Source organism: Engraulis encrasicolus, chromosome 2 (genome assembly GCF_034702125.1).
Source record: "Engraulis encrasicolus isolate BLACKSEA-1 chromosome 2, IST_EnEncr_1.0, whole genome shotgun sequence".
NCBI classification, from domain to species: domain Eukaryota; kingdom Metazoa; phylum Chordata; class Actinopteri; order Clupeiformes; family Engraulidae; genus Engraulis; species Engraulis encrasicolus.
In genome coordinates, this window is record NC_085858.1 from 24,225,274 (window position 1) to 24,251,613 (window position 26,340).

Consider the following 26,340-nt stretch of genomic DNA (forward strand, 5'->3'; position numbering starts at 1 on the left):
TACAGTATACACACTGCCACACCACTGTCTAGCTGGGGAGTTGGCCCATTTAATTACACCCTTGAAATGTCACCAGAATGCTAATTGAGATTTGGAGTAATGACAGTAGTGGGAGAAATGAGAGAAACTTTATTTTGTAATTTTGAAACATGTCTAGTGTCAGAACTTCACCAAAACTTACCTATCGCTTTATCCTAGAATTCGAGTTATATGATGTGAGATTAGGATGCGTTTAATTAGATGAATTAATTGCAAAATCTGCAATTATTTACATAAATATTTATAAATAATTGCAAAACCATTCAGTACATTTGTGGCAGGGCTGGTAGTAAACCTAGGATAGTTTATGAGTGTGTGTTTTATTGTGCATGTGTTTTTGTTTTGTTTCGTTGTTTGTTTGTTTGTTTGGGGGGGGGGGGGTACCTGGGTCCCAGAAGTTGCTCCTACGCCCCTGTCTAGGTCCCTTCTCAATTAATCTCTGGAACAATTGATTTACGAACTTCATTTATGCACTTGTCTGCTCATGTGTTCTGTTTAAGCTACATCATGTGAAACTAAACACGAAATTTCCGACGAATTTCTTTGAGGGTTTGTATCAGAACAATCTTTGCATGGTACATTGCTACTGTGACAGCAATGTGCATGCAAAGGTAGATAACCGTGAAACTGTCTGGACAAGATATCATCTTGCCTTGGATGATGGAGTTATGTGATAAATATTGTATGCTGTAAAAAAACTGAACCAATTCAAAATGTTTTTGAGCATGCTACATAGAAAGAATACAACAAATTAATGACAGAATGAAAACAATTTAGTTAATTCCACATGCTTGCTTTAATTTAAGTTGACTCAAAGTGGTGTTCTTTACAATAGATATAATTATTATGATTGCAAAAATGTTTAATCATGATCATGTTTGATTATTTTTCATTGTTGGTCTCCCATAATTAATTTAGGCTATACTGATTGTGTTGTGTAATGTTGTGTTGCGTAAGTGTTGCCATCAAATGACATTGAATCCAGTAAATAACTTATTTCAATCAATCAAATCAAAATCAATAAAAATATATCTAGCACAGTTATACAGTTGATTCAAAGTGCTTTCAAATACACATTCATTCCCACATTAACACACCAGCTATGGACGCTGCCAGGAAGGCACCAGTTATTCAGAGTTCATGAGAAAGTGCTCATGTTCGCACGCACACACGCACGTACACAGGCATACACGCAGGCAGGCAGGCAGATAAACGCATGCATGCACGCACACACATACGTATGCACACTCACAGAGAAATAGAGATAATAGTCCTAAATAACATTGGTAAGACTTGAATGCACTGTAACTCTGTTTCCAGAGGTCATTCATACAGTTCAAGTTTGTTCCTTTTCTGAAGTTCCTTGAGGGTGACATACTCAAAGGTCCCCCCGTGTATGCCTGTTTTGTAAGCTGGCCGTATCCGCTCGAAGTAGTGATTCCAGTTGCCATCCTTGTCGGCTCCAAATCCATACACTCGGACCTGACACATGAACATTATCAGTATCACAAGTTCTAACATCATGCTACAATTAACTCCCCTTACTTTGTCTAGTTCATAAGTTAATGAACAAGTAAGTACTACCGTAGAAAAGTAGGCTGCATTTTACTGTCCAACAATTGTGTGAGAGTGTGATGGTATTTTATGCTTCAGTTATCTGTGAAACTATTTTATGCTTCAGTTGTTTGTATAACTACTGTAAAATGTACAACATTACAAATGTGAAATAGAAATGGTGATTGGCATACCTTGTCACAGATATGAAAAGCCATAATGACAGTCATGAATCCAGTGGATGGATATCGGCCATGTTTATTCAGCCACTGGTGATGAACATACTTCATGAAACCAGGGCTTACAACCATCACCTGTGACAAAAAGATATCACAACTACTAATATATGATCACTACTTACATTTTTTAAATATTTGGTTTTGGGCTTTTTAGGCATTATTGAGAATGGAACGTTGACAATGGTGACAGCAAATGAGTGGGAGAGAGATGTGGAATGGTCAAGAAATTACCTCGGTCTTTAAGGATGGGAATTGAAAACCGGTTCCTGTTGAGAACTGGTTCCGTGCGTCTCGATTCCATGGAATCGTTTGGCAATTTACTTAACGGTTCTCTTATCGATTCGAAGAATGAACGCGGCATACACCTGTAACTTTCTCACTTGGTGGATTCCAATAATATAATCTGTTTTGATGAGGCACAGGCGCTTCCCCCAGGATTTGTGATCGATTTGAAAATGACTACTAATTTGAAGGATAGAAGCAAAATCAAAGGCTACATATGCAAATTTTGATTATAATTGGTCTATGAAAACGTGTCTATATCGATAGTTAATAATTTGTTTAATTTCCGCAAATGAGAATCGATAAGAGAATCGATAGGGGATCGAATCGTTTCAAAGAATTGATAAGGGAACCGGAATCGTGAATTCCCATTCCTATTGATCATAATCGCCCAACACCCAGCCTTTTACAACCAGAGAAACCTGTTCAGCTACAGATTTCGTGTCATCCCTGCAAGACAGACAGACTACAGAGGTCCTTTCTCCCCAGGGCCATCCAGCTGTTCAACACCACACAGAAGGACACCCAGAAAGAGATCATCATACTCATGAACGGCCATCCAGGTACTTTGCTCTTAAATTTGCGTTACGCCCCTTTATGGGTGAAAACAAACCGAATGTCTCATTGACTTACATGCTACACCGGCTAGCCTAAATGAACACATTCCATGCTTCAGCCACGGCTGTTTGGCTATATTATTTGAACAGCCGGCAACACAACACGTTTTCGGCATATTGCGCGTGAACAACGCTAGTCTACAGGTCCGTATCTTTCGTTTATTAAACCCCAACATCACCAATTGGGTTGTTTTCCCCCACAGATGGGCGTAACGCACATGGAAAACGTCACGCCGTTCATGAGTATAGATGAGGTGACTGCATAATCAACCTTCCCACACCTGCACACTCGTCTGCACCTCTTTCCTACGTTGAGGCTGCTGATCCGCCAACACCACCCCTCACCACCCTCTTGACTGCTGCTGCCACCCCCTCCCCCTCAACGACCAGGAACATCTCTGCTTTAGCTAGGACATTTATTGCACTGACTAATTTTTCCATAGTGTGTGTGTGTGTGTGTCTGTGTGAAGAGGGGGTGTGGCCACACACAGTGTGCAACTTGTGAATTCCCGGCTTTTCAATTGATACTTGACCCCCGATTTCTCTCTGGACTTCTTGAGACACCTGGACTTTGGACAATTTTTTCCAGTTATCAACTTCTTTTGTCTGCTCTTTGTTATGTACAGCTATGGCACGTGATGAACCACTCGTATTCTTCTCATCACCAACCACAGCTGTGTTTGTGTGTCAGAGAGAGAGAGAGAGAGATCTGACCATGGCTAAATGCATGTTAGCGGGTGCTGTATTATATGTGCAATGATGTGTGTAATGTCTGCATTTACTTTTGCTACTGGGTAACTTAATTTCCCTCCGGATTAATAAATGATACTCTACTCTACGGTCCCTTGATGCAATGGCGAAGTGGGCTATCGGCTATGTTCCACTAGCCCACTGGGCCATGTCACCTCTAAGCAGCCCTAATACAACAGTGTTAAGTAAGGAATAAAGGCCGACAAGGTGTCCCGATATACAAGAAATAACTCACCAAGCTCATGTTTGCTTTGGTTGTTATTTTCACAACCTTGTTTTGTCTGTGAAAATTAAGAAAGAAAGAAAAAAAGAAAAAGAGAAGGAAAGAAACAACCTCATGTTGTGTTCATATTCGGGTTGCCTTTCTCACACCTCTAATGAACAAGTGTATTCGTATGGATTTCATTCCTTTAGTACATTTAGATGGATAACTAGAGTTCATGTGCATGTGCAATTGGACACTACAGACAAAAATGTGAATTTGAAATCCTCCTGGGCAATACAATATGGGCTTAAACCAGTGACATCATATCTGCATTTGCTCTTGATGTGATTTGCGAGGTGTAAAGGGTGATTTGCACCCCAAACAACAATTAACAGTGAATTACTGTCCATCGGGGTAACACTTTACAATAACCTTCCACTATAAATGGTTAACTAATGGTTTGTTGTGCATCTATAATACTATTATAAGCATTGATATATCATTATTAAATCAATTGTGAAACATTTGCTAAAGTTTTAGTAAGTGTTGTATAATTGATTTAATAATTAGTTTAACTTTCGATGTGGATGATTGTAAAACATAATCTATGGATGATTAGGTAATTATTACAAATATTTTACAATATCATTGTTAATAGAATTAATATTCTTAAAGGGACACTGGGCAGGAAATTGTCAAAAAAGGTAGGCTACTGCAACTATGCTGCTCATTGAAACTTTTGCCTATTGCCAAATGTGATCTTTTCATGAAAGTTTCCTAAGTAATAAACTAAAACATTTCTAGTATGGCCCAAGTAAAGTCAGTTTTACAGCTAAAAATGGTTATTTCTGGAAATTCAAAATGGTGGACCATGGAGAAGATCCCCCTTTTCATGTATGAAAAGTGCAATTTTTCCAGTCATAATGAACACTTTGAATTTTGATGGTGGTGGTAAATATTAATGAAAAAGGTAACATTAGTGAATGGGTAGCATGGATTCTGGAAGTAATCAACAAAAAAAATCCTGCACAGTGTTCCTAACATTTTTCTTATTAATTACTTAGAAATCTAATTGTTGTCATCAACAGCTGCCTAATTAATGTTTTACAATTGATTCAATAATATGTTTATAATAGAATTTTAGTTGCATAACTAAATAGTTAAAGTCCTTTTAGTTAAATATTTAGTAATACATTATTTTCATCAGCAAATGTTTAGTAAGTAAATTTATGAATGCACTTACTGTTTGATAGTGTGTGTGGTGAACAAACTAACCAACCATTTCAGATCCGCCAGCTTGAAGGCAAAAAAGACCATGTGAGTGGAGTTGCCCATGTCAACAGCACTTTCAGGGTAAATAACGCGATGAGTAGTTCTTGATCCAACATCCTGCTCAAAGCCTTTGGTGGGACCTCGGTTTATTCTATGTGTGAAATGTTGAGGGCAAAGTGTATAAAAGACAATCTGCTTGACCAAAACGACAGTATGATACAATTAAAGGTACACTGTGCAGGAAATGGTCAAAAAAGGTACTGCGGGTGGTTCCGGTTACGTCATGAAGGAGTAAGACGCAGCTGAACTGAGCTCCTGAATATTGTATAATTAAAAACGGCAAAACTCTTATAACTGCAAATGGGGACAATACAGTGTGCTGATTATACTTTCTGAGAAATAATATCGGTCCGAGATGCCAGGTAGAGGCCAGAAAAAGCTGGAACAACAACCAAACAGCCCATCATCAGTCGCTAACAAACAAGAAGCTAGTCAACCGACTAGCAAAGCGATGCTGGATGAACTCGGTGCTCTACTACAAAACGAGCTTCGCTCGTTTAAAACCGAAATCGGGGACATCCTTGATCAACGATTACAACAGTTTTCATCCTCAATAAGGAGCGAATTGACTGTGTTGAAAGAAGATACCAACAATGCTATTGCGGCCGTAAAGGAAGTGGTTAGTGAGCAGGCTACGACATTGGCCGAGCTCGAGCGAGGTGCATCATTCACTTCGGATGAGGTCGCAAAACTGCAGGAAGAAGTACGCCTCTTAACCAACACTGTTTCGCAACTGCGCGAAAAATGCACAGATCTAGAAAGCCGTAGCAGGAGGCAAAACATACGGATCCTGAACATTAAAGAAGGCGAGGAGAAGGGTAAAAATGCCCGTGAGTTTATTGCAGAACTGCTCCAAACCGCCTTGTCACTGGATAACCCTCCACTCATTGATCGTGCTCACAGGTCCCTTAGGTCTACTGTACAGAATCCAAGAAATACCCAGGCGAATCAATATCCACGGGCATTCATAGTTAAACTGCACTACTTCCATGATTGCGAGTCCATCACGCGAAAAGCTGCCCAGGCGAGAGATGTTTACTACAAGGAGGAAAAGATCCTTATCTTCCCCGACCTGCCCCCTGCCATAGTGAAGCAGCGCGCCCGTTTCAGCAGAGCCAAGGATCTCCTGCGCGATCGTCAAGATGTCCGTTATGGTTTCCAATTCCCAGCTACCTTGCGGATCACTTACCAGAATAAAGAGCAACGATTCACGGACCCCGAGGAAGCAGCGGTGTATGCAGAAAGACTATTTGACACTGGTGGTAACGCTGGTGATGTGGCGTCGGCTGACAGCGCACATGACTGAGACATAACGTCTTGGCAGGTTTTTTCTCCCTTCTTCTTTCTACCCGTCTTCATCTTTCCATTATTTAAAATATCAAACGGATAGAAAATTCATGCTGAGGACATTTTACTACCCCACTTGATTTAATTTAAACATTTCAAAATGTTTTGCTTGTTTTCAATGTAGGCTAGTTGGAGCTCTTTTAGGTCATAGTAGCCTAGTTTCAGGACACACTAGGACGCCTACGATAACTTCTGTGCTAGGACATGGGTACAGGTGCACTCTCATATGTTATGTTTCTATTTCTTATTTTCATTTTTATCTAGCAATGTGTTTTGTGTTATGTGCACCATTGTTCACAGGTTACCTGGGTCTTTTGGGTTTGTTTGGGGTTTTTTGGGAGTTAATGGGGATGGGTTTAAGAGGAGATATAACAATAATAGGAAACTGTGTCTGCTTCTGTACATATAATACACTCAGAGGGGCATGGGAGAGAGAAATAAAGTCGGGTTTCATGTTGAAATGAGTAGGCCTACATCCCACGGCATCAGAAGCACAGATAAGGCAAGGGGACTTGTTTTCACATCCTGGAATGTAAAAGGTATGAACCATCCTATTAAGCGAGGCAAAGTTCTATCTCACCTGAAGTCATTGAACTCAGATATTATGTTTTTACAAGAGACACATCTTAAAAATGATGCACACTCCAGACTAAGGTCTAACTGGATAGGTCATATTTACCATTCTACTTTCTCATCCAAGGCTAGGGGAGCTGCTATACTTATACGAAAAGGTATTCATTTTAAGCATAAATCAACAATAGCTGACAGAGATGGAAGATATGTTATAGTGACTGGGGAGATTAATTCTACACCGGTGACTCTTGTTAACATTTATGGGCCAAACTTTGATAATCCTTCATTTTTTCAGAAGGTGTTCTCTTTGATCCCAGATTTATCACTCACTAGCTTAATTATTGGAGCTGACCTGAATTGTGCCATTGACCCATACTTAGACATGTCCTCCACACAACGAGCTCCCCCATCTAAAACAAGGGATTTCTTAAAATCATACATTAATAATTCTAATATCTGTGATTTGTGGAGAATGTTTAACCCCTCTGGTAGAGATTATTCTTTTCACTCTTCAGTTCATAATGTTTACACAAGAATTGACTATTTCCTGGTTGACAAAAAACTTATTCCCTATATTCTTAGTACTAAATATCACAATATTTTAATTTCTGATCACAGCCCTGTCACATTTTGCATCGACCTAAATAATACTTCCTCACCCAACCCAACATGGAGACTTGACCCCCAGCTTTTGAGTGACCCCGCATTTAAAGCCTACCTTAGCAGAGAAATAAAAACATTTTTTGACATTAATAATACACCAAATATTTCTCCTTCATTGCTGTGGGAAACGTTTAAAGCGTATCTGAGGGGGTGTGTAATATCATTTAAAGGGCAAAGAAATAAGCAAAATAAAATAATGTTGCAAGAAATAGAAAAAGAATTACACCAGCTTGATAATGAAAATGCTACTTCACCCTCTTCCAACACTCACAAAAAAATACTTAAACTTAGGTACAAATATAACCAGATTGTCTCACAAAGGCTGTCAACAAAGTTCATGTACATCAAACAGAGGTATTTTGAGTTTGGTGATAAGCCTCACAAGCTTCTGGCTAGACAGCTACGTAAAATAGAAAATGATAGGTCAATTCACAAGATTAAGTCTGACTCTGGAGTACCCCTGACCTTACCTAAAGATATTAATGATCGCTTTAAGCAATTTTACGAAAAGCTCTACTCAAGTAAAAATAATGAAGACCCAGCCTGCATTGAGGCATTTCTCAATAAATGTAACCTGCCAATTCTTACTCAGGAGGATCGTGATTTTCTTGGGGCAGATATAACAGTAGAGGAAATAAATAAAACTATTAAATCATTGAAAACTGGTAAAACTCCAGGTCCTGATGGGATACCTGCTGAAATATACAAAAACTTCAAAGAATTAACACCTTTCATGCACAATATGTTCACACAGTCTCAGGAGGAGGGACTTCTTCCCCCATCTCTCTACGACGCAATCATCACAGTCATTCCTAAGAAGGGCAAGGACCCTGAGGAAGTTGGTGGATACAGGCCCATATCTCTCATAAATGTGGATCAGAAAATCTTGGCAAAGACTCTAGCTAACCGACTCAACACACTCCTAGGTAAATTAATTGCAACAGATCAAACAGGTTTTGTCCCTGAGCGAAGTGCATTTTCTAACCTCCGCCGCCTCTTTAATATTCTTTACTCTTCTCACACATCAAAGACTGACCTGGTTGTCATGTCACTTGACGCAGAGAAGGCTTTTGACCAAGTCCAGTGGCCTTATCTCTTCGCTGTCTTAAAAAAGTTTGATATGGGTGATGCGTTCATTGCTTGGATAAAAACTCTTTATAAAAACCCCAAAGCACAAATTCTAACAAATAAAACTCTGTCATCCCCATTTCAGCTCCAGAGGGGCACTAGGCAAGGCTGCCCACTATCTCCCTTACTTTTTGTCCTTGTGATAGAACCCCTTGCAGAAACAATAAGGTCAGAAACAAATATACATGGATTTAATTGCAGAACCACCTCTCACAAAATATCATTGTTTGCAGATGATGTTCTCATCTATGCAACAAAGCCACTGTCAAGTATTCCAGTGATTTTACACATAATTGATAACTTTAGCAGCTTCTCAGGCTATAGAATAAATTGGGGGAAAAGTGAACTCATGCCAGTTGGGTTGATAGACCCTTCACAACTTTCACATCTACCATTTAAAATATCTAAGGACAAATTCATCTATCTTGGAATTGTTGTTACAAAATTGCCAAAAGCTTTGTTTGCAGCTAACTACCCTCCTTTATTGGAGAAATTAAAATCAAATATTCAGTTTTGGAGAACACTTCCCATCTCTTTAATTGGAAGGGTCAGTACAATTAAGATGATTTTTCTCCCCCAGTTACTATATTTGCTTCAAAACATTCCAGTCTTTCTGCCTAAAGCATTCTTTAAGCAACTTGACTCACTAATTATGCCCTTTATCTGGCATTACAAAAACCACAGGATCAGAAAAGCACACATTTGCAAACCACGATCTGAAGGAGGTCTGGCTCTTCCTTCTTTCCAACTTTACTACTGGGCCTGTAGCCTCAGGGTTATAGCTTTATTATTATTTAATAATGATAATGAGCATCAGGCGTGGATGGAACTTGAAAAAGACCAGTGCACTCCCTATGACCTAACATCAATAATACTCTCTCCAACTGTTCTTAAAAAGTCTTTCTACAGAAATAATTTCATTATTCACAGTACATTTAGGGTATGGAAGCAAATAAAAACTGCATTTAATGCAAACTCATTATCCTTTTTACTCCCCATCTCAAATAACCCATCTTTTTTACCTTCAACGATGGACAATGGCTTTAAACATTGGAAGGATGTGGGCATAAAGCGCATTGGGAACCTCTATTTAAATGGGAAATTTGCAACCTTTACAGAAATCCAGGAGACATATGGTCTAAACAAGAATAACTTTTTTAGATTCCTGCAAATTAGAAACTATGTACAGACACACTCGGAGGACTTTGCAACAGCCAGCCCCTCCTGTCTAGATAAATGTCTTAGGCATAGCAAATCCATTTCATCCTTTTATTATAGCCTACAGAATCTTGACCTGCCTTCCACAAGCGCAATCAAGGAAGCCTGGGAGGAGGAGCTGGGGTTAGAGATATCTGATGGAGACTGGAAAACAAGCCTAGAAGAAATTCAACACTGTTCCATAAATGCAAGACATTGTCTTATCCAATTCAAGATATTACACAGACTTCACTACTCTAAGACAAAATTACACAAAATATTCCCTAATATTTCTCCAAATTGTGACAAATGTGGTTCTGGTGAAGGGTCACTAGCCCATTGCTTTGTTCTCTGTCCCAACCTACAAGGATACTGGCAGGGCATTTTTAAAGTGTTCACTGAAGTCACTCAAAAACCTCTTGAACCAGATGCTCTTCTTATACTCATGGGGTGGTCAGATCAGTCATATAAACTCACAACACATGAACAGCAATTTGTATCATATGGACTACTGACAGCTAAGAAGCTTATACTTACCTTTTGGAAGAAACAACAAGTTCCTTCCCTACAAGCATGGCTTAACGAGCTCACTAACACCCTACATCTTGAGGAAATTAGATTTTCCCTCAGAGATAGAACACGTAATTTTGAAAAAATCTGGGATCCCTTTGTCCATTATCTTGATGCTAATAGGCCAATACATGTAACCAACTAATACATGTAATAACTCTTAATCTACTCTCCCTTCTCTATAACACTATTTCCTAGTGATATGCAAGTAGACAATCTCCTCTGTTTGTTGTTGGTATGTTGTGTTGTTATCTTAGGGTGGGGGGTGGGATTTTGTTTTTGTTTGTTTTGTATTTTTTGTGGATTATGTACGATGATATTGTCATTTAAGAACCATAACTGTACATAACATTCACTTGTTCCTGTATTGCATTGTTAAAAAAAAAAAAACTTGGAGAACAATAATTCAACTTGTATATTGTAACTTGTGAATTAAGTCTCTAATAAAAAACCTCATCTGGAAAAAAAAAAAGGTACTGCAACTATGCTGCTCATTGAAACTGGTAAGTAATAAACTAATATTTTCTAGTATGGCCCAAGCTCAGTCATTTTTGCAGCTAACGAACCATGGAGAAGATCCCCCTTTTCATGTATGAAAAGTGCAATTTTTCCAGTCATAATGAATACTTAGAATTTGATGGTGGTGGTAAGTATTCATGAAAAAGGTAAATAAACAACTAAAAATCTCACACAGTGTCCCTTTAAGTATACAATGCTGTTTTAAAGGTGGATCAGGTAGGCCTAATGGTTAGCTTATGGTGCCCATTTACGATTTGTACCTTTCTCATCAACATTTACAACCACCATCAATTTTTACGCATTCAATATGACTTGGAAATGTACACTTTTCATAGCTCGGTCCCTACCAGACCTCTGCATGTGTCTAGCTGGAGCTGAGCGGAACTACAGGTTGGGCAAGAGCCAGGCAACACTTTTCATACAAGAATTGGTGGATCTTCTTAGTGTCCACTATTTACATCTTTGGCGGCAAATTTCACTGTAGATCACTAAATATCTGTTATTTGGTAAATGGGTCAATGACAGGGGTTTTTTTTGCCTCAGGAGTCAGGTGGTACAACTGTATCTATTCCCTAGCCTAGTAAACCAGTGCCAACCGCTGGACGCCTACATTTTCTGGCTGTGAGTGGTCGAGCCATGCATCGTTTGAGTGGTCTGCCAGCTTGCCAAGAATCTGGCAAATCAATCACAACGCAGATATTTGTTTTGAATCAAAGCAGGCAGGGTTTTGAGGGAGTGACGACAAAGCTCGCAACGTTGGGAAAGCACATCAACGAGAAAGATAGCGCTGATTGGTCAGAGTGCCGGCCTATTAGGCACAGGCACGGTTTGAAAGACAACGGGTTGTTCTCATCAACAATCTTTGGATGTACTATTCATCGGGGCCAGACTAAATTACACATCCAATCTCACATTTAGGCTGGTTTATCATGCTATCTATGCCCATAAATTAATTAGGAGTTGGTAATTAATGTACTGAATATGCTTCTCGTACAATCCACAAAAAAGCAACAAAAATGAATACAATAGTCGCATTAGCTATCATTGCACCACCCTGATGTGTGTACTAAAACGTCATTGACCCAAATATTTCTTCTAAAATGTAATTTGTGAATGGAAAGCATACAAATAGGCTGGGAGGAGTGCCTTTGGTGACTGTCTCGTTTCAGAACATGTTCATGCAACGACAGATACCTTTGATTCAATGCAATCGAAGTTGGTATAAGTTGCATTCGAAGTAAGTCGCATCCAGTGACTATAACCTGACTCTTGTCAAATCCATGTGTTTCTACTCAGCTTTGCAAGCTATTCGTGGATCTTGGTGAATTTTCAGATTCGTCCAGCTCTCCAACTACCAGGACCAAACATTGTTGTGGGGTGTTCAGATATTTAACACAGTCAAAGTTTAAACGTAGTGGAGAAGCCAAAAAAGAAGTGAGACCAGACAGTTGGCGACTCGCATAAACTCACAGCATTTTATCTAAAGAAGTACCAAGTCCAAGTCAAGTCACAAGTCATTTTTAATATTGCCAAGTCAAGTCTTAAATCATCAATTTGCGACTCAAATCTGACTCAAGTTCAAGGCGCAAGTCCACATCTCACCTCCATGTCACTGTTTTCTGTCTGAATCTCTGTAAGTCATATATCTGCTTTGCTTCTGAATGGAACTTGTTTGAAGTCACTGCAAGTAACGTTAATGCCACTTAAATAATACTAAGGATGTTTAGTTCAAATTTAAGGACGTTTCGTAGGTATTTGTGGTAGACGGAACGTCTTCGACGAATCGTCCCATGCCTTATACGAAGGGTCCCAAGTTTTCTACGAATGGTCCCCTCGGAAAAAATCATTAGACGAAACGACCTGTCCCCCTTTCAAGTAACCCAAGGTTTCTTTACTAAAGGAGATGGGGGGCTAGTTACAGCCTGATCTCCTAAATTCCGTGCTCCTGGACACGGATGTTTGGGACACGAAATCCGTGCTCCTGGACATGGATTTTGCCAAAATTCTGTGCTCCTGGACAGTGGCGGTTCTAGCTTTTTTTAGGAACAGGGGCCAAATGTAACCTTCAGGGGCCAACCGTCCTGGAAACAGAATTTTTTTTCTGTGTTGGACACATGGAGGTGCTTTCTATATTCCCACATTACTGTGTTAACTATCATTAGAAAATACATACCAAATGCTAATCCTAAACAAAATAATTCTATAGCAATTTAAGTTGTGCCCTGACCAAAACATTCCCTAACCTTAACCTGTCATCAAAGACATATTTTTGAGAAATACCTTTTCCAGTTGGTGGATAGGCTATCAAATTCATATAATGAATAAAATAATAATAGCTGTGCCCAGACCAAAACAATCCCTAACCCTAACCTGTCAGTAAGAAATGTTTTTTGAGAAAAAATATTTGAAATCAGAAAAATCCTGGGAAAACACAAGACATTGGAAACATAGAGCATGGGAAGTATAGAGAGAGCACTTCCGTGTGTCCATCACGGAAAACAATTCCGTGTCCAGGAGCACAGAATTTTGGCAAAATCCGTGTCCAGGAGCACGGATTTTGTGTCCCAAACATCCGTGTCCATGAGCACGAAATTCTGAGAGATCATGTTGCTAGGGAATAGAGGGGATAAGAGAGGAGGGGTAGAAGTGGAGTAGGGGGGGGGGGGGGGGGGGGGGGGGGGGGGGGGGGGGGGGGGGGGGGGGGGGGTGGGGGGGGGGGGGGTGGTTAAGGACTATAGGCCTCAGTGAATAAATGTGATTGCTTTTTGAAAGTAGTCAGTGTGGGGGCTTGGTAGCCTAGAAATCTAGACGCCCCTAGCGACCACAAATTGAACTTGCTCTCGGGGGAAGTCTAGCGGACCCTGGTCGTTTTGCGAGGCTGAAAGTTATCCGATGACAGGGCCAATCAAATCGCGAGGGGGGCCGGGCTACCTAGTAAACAGGAAACTTTCTAAGAAGAAGCATGGTGTCCGTCCGTGCTACGCACAGCACGAAAGTGTTAACTTAATTTAAAAAGCCTGGATGATAATACATTGTGTGGCTGACATGGATTGATGTAATAATACACCATGAACTTATCAGACACAAATAGATCTCAACACATTACCATTTCATCATTCGATGTTTTAAACTCGGTAAGCTAAGTTGAGCATTTTACAGAACCAGATAGTCACACGCTATTATCAGACCACTACTGTAGGTGTAGAATGAAATTGCTGCCCCAATTTCTAATAAGACACATGCCATTAAAAACGAGACATTTGGGAGCTTTGAAAGTCTTTGAGTAGCTTACTAAATAGATGGGAATGACACCTAGTCTACCAAGCTAGTGGCTAGCTAACCTGTCATCAACAACACAGAGCTAGGTATCCAGGTTAGGGTTAGGGTTAGAAACAAAAACTAGGGTTAGAAACAAAAAACTAACATCAAAAAGATAACTAGCTCCGTTATATGGCGGTGGGATCGATAGTCTGGCTAGTGGGAGCGAGCTGACCGGGGAGCGTCCTGCGTTGGGAGCGACAATCAGGGAAAGTTATGGGTATACAGCTAGCTAGCTAACACCGAACATGCCATGTTGACAACAATCATAAATGTAAACATTTAACAAGCCCCAAATTGCTTGACATTTCGCTGATTGATCGAGGAGGGCCATGTGGTTGAAAACGAGGCATTTTTTTAACTGTATAAGTGAAAACACGATTTATTAGGAAACTTGTTTGTGGCTGTGGTCATCACACGCATTCACTGCTACGACGGCTGGAAGTTGCCGCTTCACCTACAAAGAGGCCCTCGCTAGTGGCTAGCTAACCTGTCATCAATAACAGAGCTAGGTATCCAGCCTTGTATTATATGCCTGCCCCAAATTCTAATAAGATCCATGTCATTAAAAACGATACATTTGGGAGCTTTGAAAGTCTGTAAGTCGCTTACTAAATAGATGGGAATGACACCTAGTCTACCGAGCTAGCGGCTAGCCATGTATTAGTTATGGGTATACAGCTAGCTAGCTAACACCGAACATGCCATGTTGACAAAAATCATAAATATAACCATTTAACAAGCCCCAAATTGCTCGACATTTCGCTGACTGATCAAGGAGGGCCATGTGGTTGAAAACGATGCATTTTTGAACTGTATAAGTGAAAACACGATTTATTAGGAAACTTGTTTGTGGCTGTGGCGATCACACGCATTCACTGCTACGACGGCTGGGAGTTGCAGCTTTACTTACAAAGGGGCGTGTCGCGTGTACGTTCTGAAAGACAGCTGTGACGTTACACAGAAGTGTGTGGGGATTGGTTGTTCCACCATCCTATTGCGTGACGTTGAGTGCTGAAGCAACCGTTTATCCCGCCCACACTGCCACCCAGCCCTCCTAGACCCTGGTACAGCTTTTTGCTGTACGGGTCTGGCTGCGCTAGGCTAGGGGCTTGGTGGCTATGGAGAGGAAGACTGATCCATAGGTTGGGGGAAGCAACACAGAAGGCTCTGTCACCAAAAGCCCGTAGCCTGGAATGGGGAATGACAAAAGGGTCCACGCTAGAGGACCTCAGAGACCTTGATTGGGAGTGGTGCTGGATGAGATCGCAGAGGTACTTTCTTATATATGCGTCTCAGACTTTGCAAATCATCCCACTGCTAACTCCTCCCTTCTCCTATTCTAAAGGCACCAGGAACCCGTGGCTTGAGAGCCACATGTGGCTTTCTTGGGAATTGTATCTCGCTCTTACTTACAGTATCTACGGTTGCCGACAGTCCCTTGAAATACGGAATCGACCCATATTTATAAATAAAAGTTCTGGTTCTGTATTGAGCTGAAATGGGACACAGGACATTAAAATGTGTTAAATTTCTAATTTAAAGGAAATTACATCTAAGAAATACGTCTTTTTTGGGGGACTCCCGCCATCACGAAGTTCACAGTAGGCAACCTCACCTGTTATAAATAAAAGTAATAATTTGACAGTACATTCTAGAATTGTTGGGCTTCATTGAAACACATACTTGTTTTTAACATGGTATGGCTCGCATGAAAATTTCTTCGTAAAAATTTGGCTTTTATGGCTCTCTACACCAGAAAGGTTCCTGACCCCTGCTCTAGACACAGTGGTTTTACATACCCTTCAGATAAGGGCCCATAATCTCTAAAATGATGATGCCACATATAAATGGATAACATATTATTATATAACATTGTAAGATGTTGCGGGTCGGGACTGATGGTGTTCACCATATCTTGGTCTTTGTATATAAGTGTCATGATGCTTTGGAGCACCATACTAGTTGATTTAACACTTCATTAGGTATTAATGCAAGTCAACGGGGATCCTGCACTGATTCCCCCAACCCCCACCCCAGTCGGTCCACCCCAAGGACCACCCCTCACACTACCCCTGATGAATGACTTCAGACCTTTGTGCAGTAATGTATTGATCCCACCCACAGGGCACACTTACCTGAAGACAAAATCACCATCATCAATCATAGGACCATAATGAGAGTTAATGAGGTTCCCAGAGTTGCCGACCACTGAACACACTCTACAGCGTTCAGGACCAGCATCCCTGTGCATCTCCTTGTCTGGGATGGTTTGGAAAATTTTATCCACAACTCTTTTGTAGTCCTTCCATCCTGAACGTGTGTTCTGCATCCGCTGTTAAATCATCAATACATCATCTTGGTTAACTCCTAGCTAACACAGAGCCTCGGTTATAACCTTATTGAGCCTGTTTATATGCACATCAATAAACCATTTATAATCAGGTTTTTGGAGTAACCGGTTTATTCAAGTGCTCATGTAAACTGAATAAACAGTTTTAATAATCGGTTTATTGCCGTTATCGGTTTATGAGAAATCCGATTTGCACAGGTAGGTTTTTGGCTAATAAGCTGATTTCTGAATACATGTATTCAGCATAATTGGGTTATTATCAGGTTATTGACATTCTAGAATGATAAGTAGCCAATCACAAGCCTGACATTCTAGCTTCGTGTCACACACTTGAGTGGAACACAGGCAACCGACGGCCTGCATGTAAACAGCAATAAACAGTTTACTCCAATAACCCGATTATTGTGGTAATGTGCTCATTGTCACAAAAGTAGTTTAAACCAAGTCCTGATCGATTACTTGAGACTCTTTGCGTTGTCATAGCAATGTTGTTATGGTGTAGCTCAGTGTTTTCAGCGAAGAGTTAACAGGCCTGTCAACGGGCCCATCTGCAGTAATAGGCGACTGGAAAGCAAAGGTATTGCAATTATGAAAACGTGGAAGAGCGTGTGCGCTTCTAATGTCAGTACTGAACCGTTTGCGTTGCTATGAGCTAAGCAAAAGGCTAACAAACTACATATGTGCAGCATTGCTGTAACATGAAAGGCAACACAAACACACACACACACACACACACACACACTCACCCACACACACCAGAGAGGTATACATGAACTTGCCTCAGATCAGCATACAGTAGAATACAGGCTAGTTAAGTATGGAAATATGGTGAACTGTTAACTGGAAGGGAAAAAAAACTCCCTCTAACTTCATCATACATCCTCTTGACAGTTTCCCACAAGTCCCTGAGTAACTTGCTCAAGCCAAACGCCCCCCTCTGAAAAAGCCATAGATCCAGACCAGGCGGTCAGGATTTGGCTGGTTAGCTTCGCCAATTAGCAAGGCACTTCCTCTTCGCCATTATCACAAATTCGCTCATTTCCGACATCCACTTCAAACATGATTGGTGGGTGCACGAGTTTAGTGTTAGGCACACAGATAGACAGGTCATCAGCTGGGAAAATTAGGCCTTTCGTCCTACCGCACTTTTCTCTGTGGATTACTGACCAGAAGCCCTATTGGAAGAAATTAAAACATGGGGCCACGTCAGTTTTTGCTCAGAATTCAATATGGCCGCCATTTTCCAAAATCACCTGTTTTCATGCATTATTACATTGTACTATAAGGTGATATTCATGAACGATTAACTACTTTCAGCACTATTCTGTCCTATTTCCTTACATACATGTTTACAAAGGTTGACTAAACTGAAACAAATGAAAATTAAGTTGGCCACCTTGCAATATCCAGAGGAAAATGCTGAAAATAATGATTGAAATGCACATACAGAGTCAATAGCTTGGAACATTGGGCCTATTGTGTTGTCAGGGCTTTCACAGTGGATTACAGACCAGAACACCTATTGAAAAAGATTCACCAGCTGGTTGCCATCTCAAATGTGCTCCAAAATTCAAAATGTTCTCTGTTTTTCAGAATGGCAGTCTTTCATACATTTTTCTCAATACTGTAAGGCCATAATTATCAATAAAGATACCCTATTTCCAGTGAAATTCTGTCCTATCTCCTATCTACAGACGTGAGTACAAAGGTTGGCAACAGAAAGATGTAAATATATATCTTGCCCCTTGGAAATATCCTAAGGATTGTTGTCAGAAAATGATTGAATTACACATACACAATTGACTGCTGAAAAAAGGATATTGACCCTCCAAACTTTTCGCATTAGATTACTGACCAAAAGTTTTTCAGGACTACATTTTTTTTGCATAAAGCAAGGGTGAGTGTGTGTGCGTGTGTGCGTGCATGTGTGTGCGCACGCGCGCCCCGCTCTATTCTGCCCCACCCACCCCCACACACTATTCTGCCCCCCCCCCCCCACACACTATTCTGCCCCCCAACCCCCTCACTCATCCCCCCATGCTACTCTGCCCCCCCACCCCTCACTCACCCTCCTCTCTCATTCTCCACCCAATCCCCCACAAAATATTCGCCCACCCCCCATCCAATATGAAAAGTTAGGCAGGTCAACCCCCCCCCCAACTCAACTTACCCCCCCCCCCACACACACACACACGCACACACTATTCTTCCCCCTCAAACCCCCCACACTATTCCCACCACCACCACACTCACACACACACACACCATTCTGACCCCTCACACCCTAATTCCCCCCCACTCTGCCCCCCTACCCCTGCTCACCCCCTCATTCAGCATTATTTTCAGCACTTTCCTTTGGATATTGCAAGGTGGCCAACTCTATTTTCATTTGTTTTAGTTTAGTCAACCTTTGTAAACATGTATGTAAGGAAATAGGACAGAATAGTGCTGAAAGTAGTTAATCGTTCATGAATATCACCTTATAGTACAATGTAATAATGCATGAAAACAAGTCATTTTGGAAAAGCAAAAATTGACGTGGCCCCATGTTTTAATTTCTTCCAATAGGGCTTCTGGTCAGTAATCCACAGAGAAAAGTGCGGTAGGACGAAAGGCCTAATTTTCCCAGCTGATGACCTGTCTAAGACCTTTACAGGTCTGTGGTTGGGCACCTTATAATACCTCCATGCATCCAATGCCCGTCTTCCATATAGCTTTCTGGTCAACCTTACTTCAGTCAGTAACGTGGCACGTAATTGGCTGAGTAAACTGGATGTCGGAAATGAGCTCCATGAAACTCCATTTTGGAAGCTGACAATTCGTTCAATTTTGGCTGAATTCACCAGCCTAGCATTCCCCATTGAAATGACTGGGGGCGGGACTTATTCACTCTCTCCAGGTCTTATACTACCTCCATGGAGCCCTATCGTACGAGATGCATTGTGTTTCAACAACATTAAAATAATCTATAACGGTAGTGGTGCCGTCACTATAAAGCCCTGTTTTCCGTGGTTGGGTCACACTTCCGAGGCCAATGCATTTGAATCGCGTTTCGAACGGTACTAACGAGTAGTGGTGTGCATTGGCACTGTCCTTATGATTCGATTCGATTACGATTCGGGAGGTAACGATTCGATTGGAATCGATTCAATTCGATTCTACGATGCATTGCAATGCATTACGTTTCGACTGAAAGCAAGGACAATTTTTCATCCGTCATGAGGCAATGCAACCAGTAGGTTACTTTTTATTGACTGTTGTGTGTATCAGTCCGGCAGTGTTCAATGCGTTGAAGTGCTTTAATTTAACTTAACCCTATCGCGCCGGACGCATCATATTTGTTTCATCAAATTCAAAGCCCTCTCCCCGCTGACACAAAAAAATCGATCTCAAAAACATCCTGCGTGTCATTTCCAAACGTCCTGCAGTACACGGAAACCGCCACAAGAGAGCAACGGTCAACAACAAGTTGACCACAGCTCGGCAAATGCAAAAATTAGCTGGGTCTCTTACCGTCCAAAAAGGGCCTAATCGTTACGCGCTGGATAGAAGCACCAAAATCGGTGTAGACCTTCCTTAGGGTGTTCTCCATCATTTCAGAAGGGGTGCCCCAAATTTCAATGTCATTAAGGTCATTTTTATGGGGTAAATCCAAGATGGCTGCCCAAAACGAGCCAATAGTAGTAAAATGCTGTACTGCCTGGACATAATGGTGTTATGGGCCAATCCACCTATTTGTGTGTGATGTATACAAACTGAACTTTGAAAATATGTGCAAAACTTACCATGAAAACAATGTTATATATGTCTTATTTAGATTCAAAAAGAGGAAAATCATAAAAAAAATTGGTCAGAATGAGATCACTCTACAATTGAGAGCTAATTTCTGGGCAGTTAGCTATTGAACCAACATTCATTAAGAGTTTTAAAAACTTGCAGTGGGTCATATCTATAAAATCCAAAAAGAAAATTGTGGTTAGAAAATTTAGGGGAGAAGAGATAAACCTTTGAACTGGGCCACACATAACTCTCCCAATGTTAGCATGCTAGCATTAGCAGGTTCAGACACTCAGTCTGCTCTTCAGACAAAGATAGATGGCAAACAATAATTTTAATCCCACTTACACATGCGCACACACACACAAACTACTACTACTTCCTTAGGACCCCCTCAATGATTTAACCCTAGAAGTCCAACTGAAATATTCATATCAATCAAGTCAATAATACATGTACATATCAAGTGTCAGTGACAGCTTGGATGATTTACTATAGGCCATTACAAAATAAAATGTATGCTGATGTTCAGATATGTATATCTCAGTCCTAAGTGTACAATGGAGTGATAAGGGCATTTATGAATATATGATATATGCAGTATATTGACAAATACTTTGTTTTAAAAGAGCACAATGGTAACATGTCTGTTTTTCATCTACTTTTGGCTTTAATCTAGATGACATGTTGACTACCTAACCACTTAATTCATTGTTTGCTCGTTATTTTTTATTTGTGGGTGTGGTCCTTTGTTTAAAACATGTCTGCCTGCCTTCCCTCTCTCACATAGGCTATTAAAATAGTCTTTCAAAAACTTAAAACAACAGCATGTGGAAATCCTATTGGCTTTGGAGAGCTAAAGTCAAAGTAGCCCAAAAATCATCAAGACTATACTGTACTCTATAATATTGCACTGTACTGTACTGTACTGTACTGTACTGTACTGTACTGTAATGTGATATACCGTACTGTACTCTACTGCACCGTGCAGTATGCTACTGTATTATACTGTACTGTACTGTACTAGACTGCACCGTACTGTATGCTACTGTACTGTACTGTACTTAACTAGACTGCACCGTACTGTATGCTACTGTACTGTACTGTACTGTACTTTACTATACTGCACCGTACTATATACTACTGTACTGTGCTGCACCGTACTGTATGCTACTGTACCGTACTGTACTATACTCTACTGTACTTTATTATACTGCACCGTACTGTATGCTACTGTACTGTACTGTACTGCACCGTACTGTATGCTACTGTACTGTACTGTACTGTACTGTACTATACTCTACTGTACTTTATTATACTGCACCGTTCTGTATGCTACTGTACTGTACTGTACTGTACTGCACTGCACTGTCCTGTACAGTACAACTACATAGAACTGAAACATGTAGAGCATTCTGAGGACATGTACAATATTATGCAAAAGGGTGTAGTGGGAATGAGTTATGTTACTGTTACCACTCAAAATCTTGAAGGTTAAAAAAAGTCTTGTGGCATTTTGTTTGGGGGGGGGGGGTATGATAGACTATCCTTCCTCCCAGACTATTTGTGTGCCTTGCATATCAAGAAAATTAGTACAGGTAATGATTTACTTTCATATGATAATTGTTTTTCTATATAGATATTTCTCCTATGGGTAAGGGTGGCACAAGACCTACGGTACATGTTGTCCATCAGCTGTCAGTTTTGATAGCAACTTAAGTACTCAATGATTACTGAGCTAACTAATACAACTTTTGGCACAAGTACTAGGTGAGGACTTGTCTGCAAATAAAAAAAAAAACAATTTACCTCTGTCTTCTTACTCAACATATACTAAGAAATCATTTCCATTTAATTTAAACTGAAGCCATACTGTGGCCTACATGTAGGCCTATATTGAGTAATCTGTAATGCCATTCTAAAGATGACTGAAATGCTCTCACAATATGCACAATGCCTTGTAAAAATATAGAATTAGGTGATCTTATGGGGTTCTTCATACATATGGAAAGGTCCTGTCTTTTACCCTCTCTCATACAAATAAAATATGTTTATCTGTTATGGAAATTAGAGGATGGAGAACATGCTACCTAGGGCACAGGGATTAAAGCAAAAAAAAGTCATCTGACTGAACTTTTTTACCGGTTAGGCACCCGATCGAGTATCACTCCGTAACCCAACGAAAACCAATGTAGCCAGGCTCTGCCCTCATAACGAAACATACACTGGTTTTATGCAAGGAATGGTGCCAGAGCCAGCACTAGGCATAGGCAGACAGGGCAGTCGCCTGGAGCAGAATAGGCCTATGTATTGAGGGCGCCAGTAATACCAAAAAGTGCCACAAAATCAGAACTTCAACCAACATAACACTTTACACTTCACATTAACAAACATAACCTCCTTGGTGGAGGTAATGAATATTCATTATACACTCAGTAGGCCAATATACACACTCAGTATGAATGTACCTGTAGGTACTAGATCAGATGCTATGCTATGTTTACAGATGCCATTTTCTAAATACAAAAAAATGAAAGAGGGAAAGGGGGCAGGCCTAGGCCACCAGATTGACAAGAACTGGCCGAGAATGGAGGGATAATGGATACTATATCAGACTGCAAACATTGAACTGCAATTTGGGGCATGTTTTGGTTATTTCCTCTTATTTCTACCCATTGTTTATGAATTGTTCACAACATTATGCAGAATGGATTCACATTAAGTGTTGCTTCAAAATGGTCTAGCTGATATCACAGAATTATTGACTTGGAATTGCAATGCGTTGATACAGTGATCCCATTATGGTTTTTTTGTTGTAGGCCTAGTAGGCGGCTATATTTTGACTTTCCCATCAGAATGGGCAAACACTGTTCTGGTGAAAGCACTGCGCATTGCTTGCAGTTGTATTTCTGACATTTAAACTAGTTGGTTATTTTGTATGTTTTCACTATTCGTCCTGTTACAAATAACTTGTTGATGTTTACAAACAGGGTGCGGTAGTCTACCTCTTGTATTCTACCGTTTTGAAAACCTATGGCTACCGGTAGTTTTTTGCTTCTCGATGTGCGGTGCCAGGCACACGCTTACCATTGATTTAAAAAACGTCCCCGATTCCCGCACGCACTCTTGTTCTATCCTACAAGCTGACACGACGCAAGCAGACACGACACAGTCAGACATACGTCTATATAACAAAAGTAGCACACTTTCCCAAGCTTGTCGCGCAACTTTCCACTCGAATCAAGACAAATCACCCACCTATCAGTCCTGAGTGCGCAGTGCGCAAATAACTGAACTCAAACGAAGCGTATAGTCCGAGAAGACGTTGAGCCACTCAAAAACGAGCACACACAACTGTTGCTGCACACTATTCCAGTTAGCAAAAATAGCATCACAGAGTAGCCTACAACAAGCCTTGAAAGTGAAACAAACACCGAAACAGCAATTATTGACCACCCAGGAGAACACTGCTTCCCAGAACAAGACGTGGCATAAAATATTGGCTCTGCCAGGGATAGCCTCCGTGACCCCTGTAAAATGAAACCCATTTTCAACTTATTTCTTAAATATATCGGCAACAACAAAGTTAATATGCTATGATTACAGGTGAGACTGTAAATTATCCGTTGTCAGAAAGACAACTACAGCTAGTTCTACACGTAGCCAGACAAACGCGCTAAACTTTGAGGATGAAACGCATGTTATTACGCATGGTATATTCTAGCTAGCTGCCAATGATAGCCGTCCCATTGGGGCTATGAATAATGTTAGTAAAAGTAACAATGCTTAAAAGAAAAACCCTTCATGAAAAGGACATCATGCGCAGTCGAAGTAAACTATTCTTTTTTTTTCTAACTATCGCCACGGCAGGTGCAATGATAATGGAAACATACGTGTCCTACCTTCTTCCAGCTATGCATTCCATGCGCATTATTAGCCCATATAAGAATATCAGTCCAACCCGTTTAATGATTGTCATTGCACTTTAAAGACATAGTATTACACTTATTTTCTTTTCTGCCATCAGCAACAATGTTGGCTATTTGATTTTTTAATCTCTCGCGCTGCGCCGCAACCGAATTGTTGACCGCTGGTGTAGGCCTACTTTTTTTTTGGAACACGGAAGACCAGGGGATGGCTCAAAACTACTGAGTGAATCTGTTGTATGACACAACCGGTGCTGGAGTGTAAAACTAAATCCGTGCACCAAACACACCTCTCGTCCCCTTCTCATGGCCAGGAGTGCTCTCGATTTGAGTTCAGTTGGAAAGTAAAAATTGTAAATTAACTGACATGAATTATAAGGACGGAAATGGTCCATGTATCATCCGATCATTAAACTATTCCATTCAATCCGGCAAACGGAAAACGAAATAACGACTCCATATTTTGTTTTCCCGTTTTTCTATATGGCCAAAAAATGGGGAGTTGAGTTGATGTTCCTTTTCCCAACTCAAAACAGAACAAGTAATAAACGAGAAAACCAAAACGAAATAACAACTCTAATTTACGATTATTGGTCCCATTTCCCGAGGTGCTTTTCTATTGCTCGCCCAAGTAAGACACGATAGTGCACTAGTGGCCGCCAAACGCGCTGCTTTACGCATTTCCCCTAGTCATATAGTCAGCCTGCTGATGCTCCACAGAACATCTTTCTGTCCTAGGCTACTGGTAGCCCCCTTATGTCGGTGCCTGTGGGTGGTAGATAACTCCTTTACGCACTGTTCTGTGACCGGTAGTAGGCTATGTGTCTACCCCTATCACCTCATTAATAATTGTGACTATCCAATGCGCTATGGCTCCTTCCACTAGATCAGGGGTTTACAAATTCACTGACTGTGAGCCTCCCCTTTGAGTAGGTAAAGACAATCAAGACGCACACAGAGCCTATAGTGACGCCGCTGAGATGTAGGGCCTGCCTATCAACTTATTTCCCCTACATGCTCGTCGCAACTGCCACATCACCAAACGTTTTATTCAAGATTCAAGATTCTTTTAATAGTCCCGAAGGAAATTTGTCTTGGACATAGGCTACATATCCACATTTAATTTGCAAACATGCATGTGTACCATTGATCCTTGTCATGTTACTTGTGCTACTGAAATTCTTTTTGAGCTTATTCACCTGCACATCGCTGCTACTAAAATGTGGACAATATTGTTTCAAACTCAACTTCGCGTTGCCGGCGCGTCATGCCTCCGACGCATACAAATTTCCACCGACGTTTGCAAACCAGCCTAACTGAAGCTTTCAAAAGGTTCATTACAAATCCTTCAGATTGTTTTTCGTGAGGCATTTCATGCAGCGATTGGATGGGAGTGATGGCACAAGCCTTCACGTCAACTTTGCGCTCTTCTACCTGCGCTTTCCTTCATCTCTCTCTCTCTCTCTCTCTCTCTCTCTCTCTCTCTCTCTCTCACAGGTTACAGATTGCACGTTTACAAAGTTAGGATAATCTTCAAGAATAAAAATCGGTTTAAGCACACGGCAGGTCTCCAGTGCTCGCGCCTTATGGCTCTCAGTTCACTACCAAATAACGCAATTGCCACCCGAACTTAGAACATTGTTTTAAGAAAGTTAAGTGAATTGAATAGTCACATACAAGGTCATAGTTCCTACGTGTCTGATTCCTCTTTTTTGTTGACTTCTGCTGTGGTAGTGGTAGTAGAAAAGGGTGCAGTTCTAACTATTACACGCAAACAAGCAGGAACAATGCCTACTGCAGATATTGACAGAAAGTGCACTTTTCTTTGCGGCGTTTGTGGAGGCGTTGAAGCTGAACATTTCCTCATTCAACGCCTCCATTAGACCATGGGAAGGCTAATAGCGTGAAGAATAAAGAAAACCAATAAACGAAACTTACTGTTAAAATTTCG

The 26,340-nt window shown here is 40.8% G+C and overlaps 1 protein-coding gene across 2 annotated transcripts in view; it reads right to left on the minus strand.

Moving 5' to 3' along the window:
- Positions 1-829: 829 nt before the first annotated feature.
- LOC134435418 (CMP-N-acetylneuraminate-beta-galactosamide-alpha-2,3-sialyltransferase 2-like) overlaps positions 830-26,340 on the minus strand; it is a 51,964-nt gene continuing 26,453 nt past the window's right edge. For both annotated transcript variants that reach the window (XM_063184360.1, XM_063184369.1), the window contains 5 exons: positions 16,472-16,668; positions 4,930-5,109; positions 3,717-3,762; positions 1,788-1,907; positions 830-1,521 (listed from right to left, as the gene is read on the minus strand). In XM_063184360.1, the coding sequence (XP_063040430.1) occupies positions 1,363-1,521; positions 1,788-1,907; positions 3,717-3,762; positions 4,930-5,109; positions 16,472-16,668 (702 nt within the window). In that variant the 3' untranslated portion in view covers positions 830-1,362. The remainder of the gene's footprint in view (positions 1,522-1,787; positions 1,908-3,716; positions 3,763-4,929; positions 5,110-16,471; positions 16,669-26,340) is intronic.